This window comes from Engystomops pustulosus, chromosome 9 (genome assembly GCF_040894005.1).
Source record: "Engystomops pustulosus chromosome 9, aEngPut4.maternal, whole genome shotgun sequence".
NCBI classification, from domain to species: Eukaryota; Metazoa; Chordata; class Amphibia; order Anura; family Leptodactylidae; genus Engystomops; species Engystomops pustulosus.
Genome location: NC_092419.1, coordinates 1,652,212 through 1,670,298, shown reverse-complemented (window position 1 = coordinate 1,670,298; position 18,087 = coordinate 1,652,212). Strand labels below are relative to the sequence as shown.

Sequence of the window (18,087 nt, the reverse complement as noted above, 5' to 3'; positions counted from 1 at the left end):
CTTGTCCATCATGTCCCATACTATACTGCTGATCAGACATCTCCGGCCTTGTCCATCATGTTCCACACTACACTGCTGATCAGTCACCTCTGGCCTTGTCCATCATGTCCCATACTATACTGCTGATCAGACATCTCTAGCCTTGTCCATCATGTCCCATACTATACTGCTGTTCAGACATCTCTGGCCTTGTCCATCATGTCCCATACTATACTGCTGATCAGACATCTCCGGCCTTGTACATTATATCTCATACTATACTGCTGATCAGACATCTCTAGCCTTGTCCATCATGTCCCATAATATACTGCTGATCAGACATCTCTGGCCTTGTCCATCATGTCCCATACTATACTGCTGATCAGACATCTCTGGCCTTGTCCATCATGTCCCATACTATACTGCTGATCAGACATCTCCGGCCTTGTCCATCATGTCCCATACTATAATGCAGTTAAGACATCTCTGGCCTTGTCCATCATGTCACATACTATACTGCTGATCAGACATCTCCGGCCTTGTCTATCATGATCCATACTCTACTGCTGTTCAGACATCTCCGGCCTTGTCTATCATGTCCCATACTTTACTGCAGTTCAGACATTTCCGGCCTTGTCCATCATGTCCCATACTATACTGCTGATCAGATATCTCTGGCCTTGTCCATCATGTCCCATACTATACTGCTGATCAGAGGTCTCTGGCCTTGTCCATCATGTCCTATACTATACTGCTGATCAGACATCTCCAGCCTTGTCCATCATGTCCCATACTATACTGCTGATCAGACATCTCCGGCCTTGTCCATCATGTCCCATACTATACTGCTGATCAGACATCTCCGGCCTTGTCCATCATGTCCCATACTATACTGCTGATCAGACATCTCCGGCCTTGTCCATCATGTCCCATACTATACTGCTGATCAGAGGTCTCTGGCCTTGTCCATCATGTCCCATACTATACTGCTGATCAGACATCTCTGGCCTTGTCCATCATGTCCCATACTATACTGCTGATCAGACATCTCCAGCCTTGTCCATCATGTCCCATACTATACTGCTGATCAGACATCTCTGGCCTTGTCCATCATGTCCCATACTATACTGCTGATCAGACATCTCCGGCCTTGTCGATCATGTCCCATACTATACTGCTGATCAGACATCTCCGGCCTTGTCCATCATGTCCCATACTATACTGCTGATCAGACATCTCTGGCCTTGTCCATCATGTCCCATACTATACTGCTGATCAGACATCTCCGGCCTTGTACATTATATCCCATACTATACTGCTGATCAGACATCTCTAGCCTTGTCCATCATGTCCCATACTATACTGCTGTTCAGACATCTCTGGCCTTGTCCATCATGTCCCATACTATACTGCTGATCAGACATCTCCGGCCTTGTACATTATATCCCATACTATACTGCTGATCAGTCACCTCTGGCCTTGTCCATCATGTCCCATACTATACTGCTGATCAGACATCTCTAGCCTTGTCCATCATGTCCCATACTATACTGCTGATCAGACATCTCTGGCCTTGTCCATCATGTCCCATACTATACTGCTGATCAGACATCTCTGGCCTTGTCCATCATGTCCCATACTATACTGCAGTTCAGAAATCTCCGGCCTTGTCCATCATGTCCCATACTATACTGCTGATCAGATATCTCTGGCCTTGTCCATCATGTCCCATACTATACCGCTGATCAGACATCTCCAGCCTTGTCCATCATGTCCCATACTATACTGCTGATCAGACATCTCCAGCCTTGTCCATCATGTCCCATACTATACTACTGATCAGACATCTCCGGCCTTGTCCATCATGTCTCATACTATACTGCTGGTCAGACATCTCCGGCCTTGTCCATCATGTCCCATACTATGCTGCTGATCAGACATTTCCGGCCTTGTCCATCATGTCCCATACTATACTGCTGATCAGACATCTCTGGCCTTGTCCATCATGACCCATACTATACTGCTGATCAGACATCTCCGGCCTTGTCCATCATGTCCCATACTATACTGCTGATCAGACATTTCCGGCCTTATCCATCATGTCCCATACTATACTGCTGATCAGACATTTCCGGCCTTGTCCATCATGCCCCATACTATACTGCTGATCAGACATCTCCGGCCTTGTCCATCATGCCCCATACTATACTGCTGATCAGACATTTCCGGCCTTATCCATCATGTCCCATACTATACTGCTGATCAGACATCTCTGGCCTTGTCCATCATGTCCCATACTATACTGCTGATCAGACATCTCCGGCTTTGTCCATCATGTCCCATACTATACTGCTGATCAGACATCTCCGGCTTTGTCCATCATGTCCCATACTATACTGCTGATCACACATCAATGTAAACATGAGATTTCACTTCTTAGGAAATTCATCTATAAACCATAACTGGACCCTGGACCTGGCTCTGTTTGTTCTTTTTATTTGACTCTGGTAACTTATCCGGGTTTCTGGTCAAAGTTGATTTCTGAAATATTTAGGTTGTCATGTTTGTAACACCCCATGGATATCAGAATAACCACAGGATCATTTCCAGAGTACCTGGAGATGTGCAAGAGAGGTTCCAATTAAAGGGAACCTGTCACCAGGGACCTAATTTTCCCTAAAGATAGGATGCAGAAGCTTATTACACCTGCAGTGCACATCTGCCTCTCTGCCTTTTCTAAGCATCTAAATCACAATATAATTGTGTGTTATAACTTATTTTGCACCCTGACAGAATCCTCTGTTTAGTCCCAGGGGTTGGGCTTTGGTTTGGTTGCATTTCAAAAAACAACATGTGACTTGTCTGTGCTGTAGACTCCTCACCTCTCAGCTCCGGTACGGCTCCCCCTCATGCTCCTTCTCAGAGGTCACAGCCTGGTCAACCTGATATCAGTTGGAGAGGGGCAAGCTGTACAGGACCACAAAGATGGAGACAGCCTGCAGTTTAGACATCGATACCAGAGTATCCACAGCATCGATACCAGAGTATCCACAGCATCGATACCAGAATATCCACAGCATCGATAACAGAGCATCCACAGACACCAGAGTATCCACAGACACCAGACTATCCACAGACACCAGAGTATCCACAGCATCGATACCAGAGTATCCACAGCATCGAAACCAGAATATCCACAGCATCGATACCAGACTATCCACAGACACCAGAGTATCCACAGACACCAAAGTGTCCACAGCATCGACACCAGAGTATCCACAGCATCGATACCAGAACATCCACAGCATCGATACCAGAGTATCCCCAGACACCAGAGCATCCACAGCATTAACACCAGAGTATCCACAGACACCAGAGTATCCACAGACACCAGAGTATCCACAGACACCAGAGTATCCACAGCATCGATACCAGAGTATCCATAGACACCAGAGTATCCACAGCATCGATACCAGAGTATTCACAGCAGCGATACCAGAGTATCCACAGACACCAGAGTATCCACAGACACCAGAGTATCCGCAGCATCGACACCAGAGTATCCACAGACACCAGAGTATCCACAGACACCAGAGTATCCACATCATCGACACCAGAGTATCCACAGACACCAGAGTATCCACTGACACCAGAGTATCCACAGCATCGACACCAGAGTAGCCACAGACACCAGAGTATCCACAGACACCAGAGTATCCACAGACACTAAAGTATCCACAGCATCGATACCAGAGTATCCACAGACACCAGAGTATCCACAGCAATGACACCAGAGTATCCACAGCAGCGATACCAGCGTATCCACAGACACCAGAGTATCCACAGACACCAGAGTATCCGCAGCATCGATACCAGAGTATCCACAGCATCGATACCAGAGTATCCACAGACACCAGAGTATCCACAGACACCAGAGTATCCACAGACACTAAAGTATCCGCAGCATCGATACCAGAGTATCCACAGACACCAGAGTATCCACAGACACCAAAGTGTCCACAGCATTGATACCAGAGTATTCACAGCATCGATACTAGAACATCCACAGCATCGATACCAGAGTAACCACAGACATCAGAGTATCCACAGCATTGACACCAGAGTATCCACAGCATCGATACCAGAGTATCCACAGCATCGATACCAGAGTATCCATAGACACCAGAGTATCCACAGCATCGATACCAGAGTATCCACAGACACCAGAGTATCCACAGCAGCGATACCAGCGTATACACAGACACCAGAGTATCCACAGCAGCGATACCAGCGTATCCACAGACACCAGAGTATCCACAGACACCAGAGTATCCACAGCATCGATACCAGAATATCCACAGCATCGACACCAGAGTATCCACAGCATCGATACCAGAACATTCACATCATCGATACCAGAGTATCCCCAGACACCAGAGCATCCACAGCATTAACACCAGAGTATCCACAGACACCAGAGTATCCACAGACACCAGAGTATCCACAGACACCAGAGCATCCACAGCATCGATACCAGAGTATCCATAGACACCAGAGTATCCACAGCATCGATACCAGAGTATTCACAGCAGCGATACCAGCGTATCCACAGACACCAGAGTATCCACAGACACGAGAGTATCCGCAGCATCGACACCAGAGTATCCACAGACACCAGAGTATCCACAGACACCAGAGTATCCACATCATCGACACCAGAGTATCCACAGACACCAGAGTATCCACTGACACCAGAGTATCCACAGCATCGACACCAGAGTAGCCACAGACACCAGAGTATCCACAGACACCAGAGTATCCACAGACACTAAAGTATCCACAGCATCGATACCAGAGTAGCCACAGACACCAGAGTATCCACAGCATCGACACCAGAGTAGCCACAGACACCAGAGTATCCACAGACACCAGAGTATCCACAGCAATGACACCAGAGTATCCACAGCAGCGATACCAGCGTATCCACAGACACCAGAGTATCCACAGACACCAGAGTATCCGCAGCATCGATACCAGAGTATCCACAGCATCGATACCAGAGTATCCACAGACACCAGAGTATCCACAGACACCAGAGTATCCACAGACACTAAAGTATCCGCAGCATCGATACCAGAGTATCCACAGACACCAGAGTATCCACAGACACCAAAGTGTCCACAGCATTGATACCAGAGTATTCACAGCATCGATACTAGAACATCCACAGCATCGATACCAGAGTAACCACAGACATCAGAGTATCCACAGCATTGACACCAGAGTATCCACAGCATCGATACCAGAGTATCCACAGCATCGATACCAGAGTATCCATAGACACCAGAGTATCCACAGCATCGATACCAGAGTATCCACAGACACCAGAGTATCCACAGCAGCGATACCAGCGTATACACAGACACCAGAGTATCCACAGCAGCGATACCAGCGTATCCACAGACACCAGAGTATCCACAGACACCAGAGTATCCACAGACACCAGAGTATCCACAGGATCGATACCAGCGTATCCACAGACACCAGCGTATCCACAGCACCAGAGTATCCACAGACACCAGAGTATCCACAGCATCGACACCAGAGTATCCACAGACACCAGAGCATCCACAGACACCAGAGTATCCACAGCATCGACACCAGCGTATCCACAGCACCAGAGTATCCACAGACACCAGAGTATCCACAGCATCGACACCAGAGTATCCACAGACACCAGAGTATCCACAGACACCAGAGTATCCACAGCATCGACACCAGAGTATCCACAGACACCAGGGTATCCACAGACACCAGAGTATCCACAGACACCAGAGTATCCACAGACACCAGAGTATCCACAGCATCGACACCAGAGTATCCACAGCATCGATACCAGAATATCCACTACATCGATACCAGAGCATCCACAGACACCAGAGTATCCACAGACACCACAGTATCCACAGACACCAGAGTATCCACAGCATCGATACCAGAGTATCCACAGCATCAATACCAGAATATCCACTACATCGATACCAGAGCATCCACAGACACCAGAGTATCCACAGACACCACAGTATCCACAGACACCAGAGTATCCACAGCATCGTTACCAGAGTATCCACAGCATCGATACCAGAGTATCCACCGACACCAGAGTATCTGCAGCATCGACACCAGAGTATCCACAGCATCGATACCAGAGTATCCACAGCATCGACACCAGAGTATCCACAGAAACCAGAGTATCCACAGCATCGATACCAGGGTATCCACCGACACCAGAGTATCCGCAGCATCGACACCAGAGTATCCACAGCATCGATACCAGAGTATCCACAGCATCGACACCAGAGTATCCACAGACACCAGAGTATCCACAGCATCGATACCAGAGTATCCACAGCATCGACACCAGAGTATCCACAGACACCAGAGTATCCACAGACACCAGAGTATCCACAGACATTAGAGTATCTGCAGCATCGATACCAGAGTATCCGCAGCACCGACACCAGAGTATCCACAGCATTGATAATACTCCATCCTCTCGCTCTATCCTAGGTATTCTGCGTGGTCGTTGCCTGGTTTCTTACCGTCTAGTTTATCCGGGTCGGAAGCTTCAATGGTTTCAGACAAGGAGGAAGAAAATATTTCGGCCACTTCTTTTGGAGTATCAAATGTAAACGGGACTGTGGAAAAGAGACACATTATTATTATACGAAACTGGCAGAAAACGTTCTACAACTTGTTGGCTTTTTGCCACTTTACCAGAAACAGCGCAAGTCTTCTCTATGGGGCTTATTTACTAAGTGTTGTGGCTGCACTATTGTCGGACTTTACGCGGCTGTGACAGGTATAACAGGTGTCTGCGCTGGGATTGTGCCGCACACGATTGGTTTTTGGAGTAAGACGATCCGACTGTTTCGGACTGATTGCGGGATTTAAATTACAATTTGTGTCGCAAGCCCAAGCACTTACATGCACCTGGAAGAAGAAGGTGAACTCCGGGGACCTGAGCGGGGAAGCGACACAGCGGACACTGCACATAGTACACACTGCATAGTACATACTGCATAGTACATACTGCACATAGTACACAGGACACTACACATAGTACACAGGACCCTGCACATAGTACACACAGCACATAGCACACAGGACCCTGCACATAGTACACAGGACCCTGCACATAGTACACACTGCACATAGCACACAGGACCCTGCACATAGTACACAGGACCCTGCACATAGTACACAGGACACTGCACATAGCACACAGGACACTGCACATAGCACACAGGACACCCTGCACATAGCACACAGGACACCCTAGGGTGTCCCGTGCCCCCGTTTCCACTTCAGTGTACGGCCCTAGTCTCATCGCCAGGTATGGGGGCAGCTGGTTTGCATCTGCCCACCCAGACCCCAGCCTCGGCCATTAATCCCCTGTCATACTTCCCGGGTATAGGCTATACCAATCATGTTCCTTCCTCCTCCGTAGGGGTTGCTGATCCCGAGGATGCCGCGTCTGACAAGGATATTCTGCAAAGCGACCCCGCTTGACCCCCATACCTTGGTGGTCCCTCCCCCTCTGGTGGCTCCTATGATGGCTGGGAATCTGGGACCGGGTTACGTGCTGGCCCAGGGCCCGCTGCGGGATCCGTCTGTCACATCCAGGGCTTGTTCCAGTCTCAACCGGCGCTCCGCCTCCTCCGGGCGCCGGGCAGCCTCCCGCTCGCGGTCTGGAAAGAAAAAACGGCGTCGTTCGCAGGCCAGCAGATCCTCGTCCAGGTCTGGGTCCTCCCGCTCGTCTCGCTGTGCCTCTTCTGATTCCTCCAGATCTCCGTCGCCAAAACACAATCATGGTGGCGTCAGGTTCCGTCACGGTTCAACCAGTTCCCGCCGGTCACAGAGGGATGCCGTACAGCAAGTTCCGGCTGCGGCGGCAGCAGCAGCAGCAGGGTCGGCGACAGTAATGCCTCAGCCTCTTAATGCGGTTGGTGAGTCCGCCTGCAGGCTTGGGGTGGGTTGGGTTCTGACTCTGCTATATTGTCGTCCATTAGATTAATTTTAGGGTCAGCTGTTGGGGCGGCTCCTGTGGCCCCGCAGTTGAACATCCAGGTAAAACCTACGGCGGAAGCCTCAACATCTACGTTCACCCCAGTGGTGCCCGACTTTTAGCACTCGTCTGTCCGAGGACACTAAGGATAGGATTTACCGCAACAATTATGTTGATATTTGGTCCTTGGTGTCCGTGGACTCGGTGACTGTCGATAAGGAGCGACGTTTCAAACGTGGTGTGGAGCGGAAGGCGAAGGTTGCAAAAATGTTTAATAATTGGATTCAGGCGTTTGCTGTATTGGGTTGTGTAATCACTCAGAAGACGCCTAAAAAAGCCCCCCAACTTTTTATCTATTTGGATATTATTTTTAGCACGTTTCGGTCTCATGGGGTTCCGCTTGGTGGCAGTATGATGAGGAGTTCCGGAGGCGGTTGGCGCAGAGGCCTGAGGTCAGTTGGGATTCGAAAGCCACTGATGTGTGGCTTCGCCTGATGGCTAATACGAAGCCCTTTCCGCCGGCCGGCTCCTCCTCCTCCTCTTTGTCTTCCACTCTGGCGGGATCCCTTGGGCTGGGGGCGGCTTGAAGGTCGGGAACATGCTGGATGTTCAATGACGGCCACTGCCGTTTCTATAGATCGTGTAAGTTTAGGCATGAGTGTTCCAACTGCGGGGAAGCTCACGCCGCCATCCGCTGTTCCCGCCCGGCGACAGTACATCCGCGAGCTCAGGGTGTCAGTAGGGCACAGGACACCGGTTTGCATCAAAAAGATGTTGCCCTGGTTAGAAATGTATCCCAAGAGAGCGGAAGCCGCGCTACTTAGGACGGGTTTTACGTTTGGCTTCTTTATTCCATTCTCCCCTAGCAACTTCCCGACTTTTGCAAAGAATCTGAAGTCCGCTTTTGAGTGGCCTGAAATTACACATAATAAAATTGCAAAGGAAGTTGAGTTGGGGAGAATGGCAGGCCCTTATCATTCGTTGCCCTTCCCTAACTTGTGGGTCTCCCCCCTCGTGGTGGTACCTAAAAAGGAGCCGGGGAAATTCAGACTTATTCATCATCTATCGCACCCTCACGGGTCTTCGGTAAATGATGGTATTGGGAAGGATTTGGCGTCAGTAGCGTATGTATCTTTTGACAGGGCTATCGACCTGGTCCACGCGGCAGGGTCAGGGGCCTTATTGGCAAAATCCGATATAGAATCTGCTTTCAGGCTCCTGCCGGTTCATCCGGATTGTTTTCATTTATTGGGTTGGCAGCTGGACGGCAAATTTTATTACGATATGTGCCTCCCTATGGGCTGTTCCATCTCCTGTTATTATTTTGAGGCTTTTAGCACCTTCTTGGAATGGGTGATTAGGCACGAAACGTCCTCCACGCTGGTAACTCACTATTTGGATGATTTTCTTTTTGTAGGGCCTCAGGGCTCTGGCCATTGCGCTTACTTGCTTGCTTCCTTACGCTATCTTGCGCGGCATTTTGGGGTACCCCTGTCGGAGGAAAAAACTGAGGGACCTTGCACAGTGTTATCATTTTTGGGTATTGAAATTGACTCCGTTGCTATGGAGTTTCGGCTGCCGTCTGATAAGATAGCTAAGTTGCGCGCAGCGTTGCAGGTATGTTTGTCGAGCCAAAAAGCGTCACTGCAGCAGGTACAGTCACTGCTGGGTTTGTTGGTGTTTGCTTGCCGTGTGATGCCCATGGGGCGGGTTTTCTTGCGCCGCCTCTCACTGGCTACAGCAGGGGCTTGGGCCCCTCATCACCGTATTCGTATGACGAAGGGGTTGAAGTCAGATTTGTGGGTTTGGGAGGTCTTTCTAGCCGACTACAACGGGCGTGAGGCAGAGGTTGCTAGCCCAGATCTACAGCTATACTCTGATGCGTCGGGGGGGGGGTGTTTGGTGTGTTGATGGGTCGGCGTGCTGTGCAGAGCAGCGGCCCGCCCGTTGGAACGAACGGGGGTGGTGTGGTAATCTAGCCTTGCTAGAGTTGTTCCCTCTAGTGGTGGTGGTTGAGTTGTGGGGCGACCTGCTGGCGAATAAGTCGGTGGTCTTCTGGACCGAAAATATATGTGTTATTCATGTGGTGAACAGCCTGTCATCCTCTTCCCTCCCTGTGTTGTGCTTGTTGCGTCATTTTGTATTGCGGTGCTTACAGTACAATATCTCCTTTAAGGCGCGGCACATACCAGGGGTAGATAATAGGATAGCTGACGCTCTTTCACGCTTTCGTTGGCAGGTGTTCCGGTCGCTTTGCCCTTCGGCGGATGTGGAGGGGACCCCGTGCCCAGGTTCCCTATGGTCAACCCTGGAAGTCAACTTCTGCCGTTGATCCAGTCTTCGCTGGCCCCATCTACATGGTCCGCACATGGTAAAGCATGGCGGGAGTGGTGCGAGGTAGCGGGGGTGGGGTTTGCAGTTGATGTTGTCTCCCAGTTGGAGGTTACCTTGTATTATCTAGAAAATTTGAGATCCCAAGGTTTGTCCGGGTTAGGGGCGCAGCGGCGTTTAGCTGGGATCGCTTTTTTCTTCAGGTTACATGGTTGGGCGGACGTAACGCAGAGTTTTTTCATTAGACAAGTTATTAAGGGGTGGAAATAGGAGTCGGTGCGTCGCGAATCGCGTCGACCTGTTTCTTATTCCGTTCTGGTGCGTTTGTTGCCTGTATTAGAAGGCGTATGTCGGGACCATTTTGAGGTACATTTATTCCAAGCGGCTTTTGTGATCGCTTTCTTTGGGGCTCTTTGGGTTTCTGAGTTGGTCGCTCCGACTGCGTCTAGGACAGGGGGGCTCCTGTATGAGAATGTGTCGATCTCAGCCGGGGGATTGCGGTTCCGCATACGGCGGTCAAAAACTGATGTTTTCAGTCGTGGTTGTTGGGTGGCCTGCGTCCTATGGGTGGTTTAGCTTGTCCAGTAGCGGCTGTGGAGAGGTTCTTGGCAGTTAGAGTGGGTGGATCTCAATTTTTGTGGCAAGCAGACTGTTCCCTACTTACGTGTTTTAAGTTTTCAGTGGTTTTTAAGAAAGCGCTTGTGGCTGCTGGTCTTCCCCCGGGTGATTGCGGCACGCACTCATTCCGGATTGGCGCTGCGACTACTGCAAGCGAGTTGGGCTTATCAGATGCCGAAGTTCAGAGGATAGGGCGTTGGCGGTCAGACTGTTTTGCTGGGTATATTCGCCCTGATTTACTTATTAATTGATTTCTTCCTTCTTTTAGATTCCCGTCCTACAGTATGGATTCTGGGCCATTCATTTATTTTCTGGGCCAGGCAGAGGGCGTTGCTGTGACCAGGTGGACGATCACTCGGCTTCTACAACGCAGACGTCCTTTGGAGGGGAATCAAGGGTCTGCGCTGGTTGCAGGTGTTACCAGAGTTAGTTGATATTAGCCGGTACTCGGAAGCCCCTTCTATACTTGTACTGCACCTCGGGGGTAACGATCTTTGCTCAGTTTGCCTGGGGGAATTGATCTCTTTGATCCAGTCGGATCTGGAGGGATTTTCCTCATTCTTTTCTAAATTTGTTTTAGTTTGGTCCGCGATCATTCCCAGGGCTATCTGGGAGGGTGCGAGAGATGCAGCGGGTATTGGAGGAGGTTGTGAGAGAGAGAGATGGAGTAGTTGTCAGACACAGGGAGTTGGAGGGTGACAATCGGGGCCTGTTACTGCCCAACGGTGTGCATTTAACTGATATAGGGCTGGATATCTTCCTGTCAGGTTTGCAGGACGGTATTGAAAGGGCATTGTCCCTTATGTGGGGGGGTCGGAGGGACATGTTGGTGTACATGTCCTCCTCCGTGGCGGTGTGGTGGTTTGGGGTGAGGACCTACATGCCCTCCAAGGAGGCTGACATTTCAGGTGCCCCTTAATTCTTGTAGTTAATCCTTGAAGATATATGGGTAAGTAAAGTTGATACTCTATGAGTATATGTTATAATGTTGTAACAATTTAAATAAAAGCTGTGACCGACTCCCTGATGTCACTCCATATTTTGGTTAAGTTAATTTTGTGTGTATGCGCTTTATTTAAGGGGACAAAGATACACACAGTATCACATAGTACACACTGCACATAGTACACATCCTGCACATAGTACACACTGCACATAGTACACACACTGCACATAGTACACACCCTGCACATAGTACACACTGCACATAGTACACAGGACCCTTCACGTAGTACACCCTGCACATAGTACACCCTGCACATAGTACACACTGCACATAGTACACAGGACACTGCACATAGTACAAAGGACCCCAGCACATAGTACACAGGACACTGCACATAGTACACAGGACCCTTCACGTAGTACACCCTGCACATAGTACACCCTGCACATAGTACACACTGCACATAGTACACAGGACACTGCACATAGTACAAAGGACCCCAGCACATAGTACACAGGACACTGCACATAGTACACAGGACCCCAGCACATAGTACACACTGCACATAGTACACACCCCCTGCACATAGTACACACTGCACATAGTACACAATGCACATAGTACACACTGCACATAGTACACACCCTGCACATAGTACACACTGCACATAGTACACAGGACCCTTCACGTAGTACACCCTGCACATAGTACACAGGACACTGCACATAGTACACAGGACACTGCACATAGTACACAGGACCCCAGCACATAGTACACACTGCACATAGTACACACTGCACATAGTACACACTGCACATAGTACACACCCCCTGCACATAGTACACACTGCACATAGTACACACTGCACATAGTACACAGGACCCTGCACATAGTACACAGGACACCACACATAGTACACACTGCACATAGTACACACTGCACACAGTACACACTGCACTGTTCTTAGTAAATGATTAATGCTCCCCCCCCCCCCTAAGTGTCTCTGGTCTCTTTGTAAATCCAGAATCTGAGACCTGGTCTAAACGTGTCTGACCTGGATCAGGTTTGATCTCCGCTGCCTCCCTGCCCGTCCCATCACGCCCCACATCCCTTTATACCCACAGTGGCGTGCGGGTTTGAAACTGGTTGTAATGGGGCTTATTACATCCCGCCTCCCCGATCTGCCCCATTATGGTAATTAGGCTCATTACTACCGGACGTTATCTCGTTAGCGGTGGCTGAGGATTATCTACAGACTGTGTATATTCTTACATCTGCAGGACGGTTCTGCTCCGGACCAGCGCTTGTTCTCCATACATGTTCTCTCCTTGGAGCCGAACATCCGCAGCCCGGACTGGCATTCATACTTCACTGTACCTTCAATCATGTAGGAGGTCCCTACTTTAGTAGACCCGATAGGAACCCCCGGATTCGGACAGTCGCCGTCTGTGTGGGGTTATTAATGGGGAATGACAATAGTGAGAGAAGAAATAATAATATAACACAATCTAATATAATAATAATATAATATAACAAAATCTAAAATGATAATAAATTGGGGGCTCCATGAATGTTGTCAAAAAACAAGAACAATCTACAAAGTGCAAAGATCCCAAATATTTCCAGGACCTTTCATTGTTACAGGACCTGCACAGAGTCCTGCAGCCAGTGACTGGAGATAATTATTATATCATTTTTGATATTCATGAGATATTTTAGATTATTTGTACCTTTTCCGTCACATTTCGTTACTTCTCCGCTCCATTTCCCATTTGGCTGACAAGTTCGGTTTCCAGGTCCAAACATTTCGAGTCCTTCCCAACACTCGAAGTGCAGAACGTCTCCTATGAAATATTTTTTTTGTCGGGGATAGTATACTCCATTATCAAACATGACCGGTCTGGGGCACTCCACGGCTAGAGAGGGAGGGAAACACAAGGAGAGTATGAGGAGTGTGGGCTCTGCTACCAATGTATCCTCCAAGGTAATGGATCCCAAAGATTAAAGGGAGGGTCCACTTTCCTTTTTTCGGTTACGTCCGGGGGGGGGGGGGATGATAGGCAGATTACCAAAATCCATCTATTGAAAGCTCTGCGTGGTTTTATTGTTGTGCAATGTGAAGCCTTCTGGTTCACCTCATCAGCCGCCAGGAAGTGGAGGGTCATGTCCAGGACCTTCATATGTTCATGAATGGTGATGGGAGCACATGAACTCCAAAGTTCGGGTGTGTACCAAACTTTGCGGGTATGGGTCTGCAGAATAAGAACCCGGACTTGAGTCAGAAGTCCAAGTTGGGTTTATCTCCACACTGGTAACACCTGTGATCGGTACCAGGGAAATAACAAGATCGCTGGCCATTGCATGATGGGGGCAGCTTTGCCCATGGCACGTAAGGGATGACACCCCAGACCGGGGCCTGATTAAAACCCACCAGACCCAAATACTGATGGTCCGCTCATTAATATTCATGAATACCATCATAAGCTCCTGGAAGGTACATCAGTCATGGACAGGTAGAGATCACATGACCCTCCATCTGCCGCCATTTTGTGGACGGTTACGGCAGCTCAGGAGGTAAAAAAACATTTCTGAACCAGAATTTACTTTACATTGTAAGAAAGCGAAGCAGAACTATTCATAGATTTAGTCTCATTCTGCCCCTTGGTAGGAGCCAAAGTTTCTTGAAGCCTCCTCAGGAGCAGATGGACATTGCATAGAGGCGTAACGATGTAACTTGGAGCTTCTGGGTCTTATATTCCATGAGGCATTTCTAACTGTGTTGTTATCTTACCTGGGGTCCCAGGCGTGACCTCTGACCCTGCCCCTATAGCTACACATCAATCATCTCTTACCTCTGCATTCGGCCTTGACTTTATCATTCGACCATTTCCCATTGTAGAGGCAGTCCCGTGAGTAGGACGGGTGCGGGTACAAGCCTTCAGGGCATTTGTACACCACCCTCATAAAATTTTCCACATCAACGACCCGATATTCTCCACCTTTAATGTCGATGTTATCCAGAGCACATTTGGGTGCGGGGGCAGCAATGGAGCCTGAAACCAGAGAGGAAAGTTATGGGAATGAGATTCATGTTGTTGTAGGGTTGTCTTTCCCCACCATGAATAGTATATCACGATACTGACTTACACCTGGCGTCATCCTCCGGAGCTGCACTCACAGTTCTGCCTGTTTCATATCTCACCGTCCCTGTGTGGCCTTTATATTAGGATCTGTATGTATGAAGGGAGGTTTTTGGGGGAGAGGGAAAGTTGTGGGTGTATCACTTTAAAATGTAGCTTTTATTTGTTCTTATAATAAAATAACCAAGACTCGTGTGCGTCTACATCCACCACTAGGGGGAGCTCTCTGCAGAGGGATCTACACGGCTGTTAGAGTGGAGCCTTGGATTACAAGCACAATTCTTCCCATGAACGCTTCTATATCAATGCCAGGTTTCCCATAGGAAATCATTGAAATGCTTCTTCCTCGGGGAGGGCTAGCATAGTGCAAGACTGGAGATGTTGTGCACCACACAGAAGTCCGTTGGCTCGTTGAGTCGTGGGAGAATTTTGAGACATTTCTATGACTTCTTAAGAAGTACCAGCGCTCAATGATACAGAAATGTGTAGATTCACGGGAAAAGTTGCAAAAGGAACTTCCTTAAAGAGCTTCATCTCCATGACCCCAGCAAAGTCAAAGGTAATGACGTCACTTGCCAAAACTGTATTTATACCGGCCGCCCCCGAACACACGATAAACTAGAACTAGTTGGATCTTTTTGGCCACAGAAGCCATTTTATTACATTACAGTTACATCTATAACATAACTTATTATAATGAATGTAGGTAGGAGGGTTCTTGGAGATAATCTGCTTCTACCTCTCTTCTCACCCCCAAGCGGGGCCTCATGTTCAAAGGCACCAATGGTAGTAGTATACAGAGCTGTCTCTCTCATTATATATATATATATATATATATATATATATATATATATATATGTCCCAGCTACTGGATAATACAGATGTCTGGTGGTAAGGATTTGCCTCGTGTACTATATTATTCAGTTAATGTTTGCTCTGTGCTGCCACCTACTGGCACACTTGTATAGGTGTAAGAGTTGTGGTCACATGAATCTTCTGAGGGAGGAGCCTCACAAGTCAAGCCTGTGAAGCAGAGGGAGGAGCCAGTGACAGGAAGCTGAGGAGATTTTCAGTCAGGATTGGAGTGTACAGATGAGGCCGCTCTTCACTTTCAGCCCAGGCCACAGCTTCCACTTCCCTGATCTAGATAGAGATCTGTATTAAACACCAACATCCATTCCCAGCATTAGAGCCGCAGTGATCACAGCACCGTGCCAGGAGAGCGTCCTCATCCGTAACCTCATATACCAGAAGAGAGAGCGTCCTCATGTGTAACCTCATATACCAGAAGAGAGAGCGTCCTCATCTGTAACCTCATATACCAGAAGAGAGAGAGCGTCCTCATCTGTAACCTCATATACCAGAAGAGAGAGCGTCCTCATCTGTAACCTCATATACCAGAAGAGAGAGCGTGCTCATCTGTAACCTCATATACCAGAAGAGAGAGCGTCCTCATCTGTAACCTCATATACCAGAAGAGAAAGCGTCCTCATCTATAACATCATATACCAGAAGAGAAAGCGTCCTCATCTGTAACCTCATATACCAGAAGAGAGAGCATCCTCATCTATAACCTCATATACCAGAAGAGAGAGCGTCCTCATCTATAACCTCATATACCAGAAGAGAGAGCGTCCTCATCTGTAACCTCATATACCTGAAGAGAGAGTCCTCATCTGTAACCTCATATACCAGAAGAGAGAGCGTCCTCATCTATAACCTCATATACCTGAAGAGAGAGTCCTCATCTGTAACCTCATATACCAGAAGAGAGAGCGTCCTCATCTGTAACCTCATATACCTGAAGAGAGAGTCCTCATCTGTAACCTCATATACCAGAAGGGAGAGCGTCCTCATCTGTAACCTCATATACCTGAAGAGAGAGTCCTCATCTGTAACCTCATATACCAGAAGAGAGAGCGTCCTCATCTGTAACCTCATATACCAGAAGAGAGAGCGTCCTCATCTGTAACCTCATATACCAGAAGAGAGAGCATCCTCATCTGTAACCTCATATACCAGAAGAGAGAGCGTCCTCATCTGTAACCTCATATACCAGAAGAGAGAGCGTCCTCATCTGTAACCTCATATACCAGAAGAGAGAGCGTCCTCATCTGTAACCTCATATACCAGAAGAGAGAGCGTCCTCATCTGTAACCTCATATACCAGAAGAGAGAGCGTCCTCATCTGTAACCTCATATACCAGAAGAGAGAACGTCCTCATCTATAACCTCATATACCAGAAGAGAGCGCGTCCTCATCTGTAACCTCATATACAAGAAGAGAGAGCGTCCTCATCTGTAACCTCATGTACCAGAAGAGAGAGCGTCCTCATCTGTAACCTCATATACCAGAAGAGAGAGCGTCCTCATCTGTAACCTCATATACCCGAAGAGAGAGCGTCCTCATCTGTAACCTCAGATGCCAGAAGAGAGAGCGTCCTCATCTGTAACCTCATATACCAGAAGAGAGAGCGTCCTCATCTGTAACTTCATATACCAGAAGAGAGAGCGTCCTCATCAGTAACCTCATATACCAGAAGAGATAGGGTCCTCATCTGTAACCTCATATACCAGAAGAGAGAGTGTCCTCATCTGTAACCTCATATACCAGAAGAGAGAGCGTCCTCATCTGTAACCTCATATACCAGAAGAGAGAACGTCCTCATCTATAACCTCATATACCAGAAGAGAGCGCGTCCTCATCTGTAACCTCATATACAAGAAGAGAGAGCGTCCTCATCTGTAACCTCATGTACCAGAAGAGAGAGCGTCCTCATCTGTAACCTCATATACCAGAAGAGAGAGCGTCCTCATCTGTAACCTCATATACCAGAAGAGAGAGCGTCCTCATCTGTAACCTCATATGCCAGAAGAGAGAGCGTCCTCATCTGTAACCTCATATACCAGAAGAGAGAGCGTCCTCATCTGTAACTTCATATACCAGAAGAGAGAGCGTCCTCATCAGTAACCTCATATACCAGAAGAGATAGGGTCCTCATCTG

At 48.4% G+C, this 18,087-nt stretch overlaps 1 protein-coding gene across 1 annotated transcript in view; it reads right to left on the bottom strand.

Annotated features, from left to right (window-relative positions):
• Positions 1-18,087, bottom strand: part of LOC140077902 (complement factor B-like) — a 94,571-nt gene that overhangs the window by 46,282 nt on the left and 30,202 nt on the right. Inside the window, exons 2-5 of the mRNA XM_072125505.1 lie at positions 14,795-14,995; positions 13,673-13,858; positions 13,215-13,388; positions 6,582-6,677 (exon numbers count right to left, since the gene is read on the bottom strand). Coding sequence (XP_071981606.1) covers positions 6,582-6,677; positions 13,215-13,388; positions 13,673-13,858; positions 14,795-14,995 — 657 coding nt within the window. The remainder of the gene's footprint in view (positions 1-6,581; positions 6,678-13,214; positions 13,389-13,672; positions 13,859-14,794; positions 14,996-18,087) is intronic.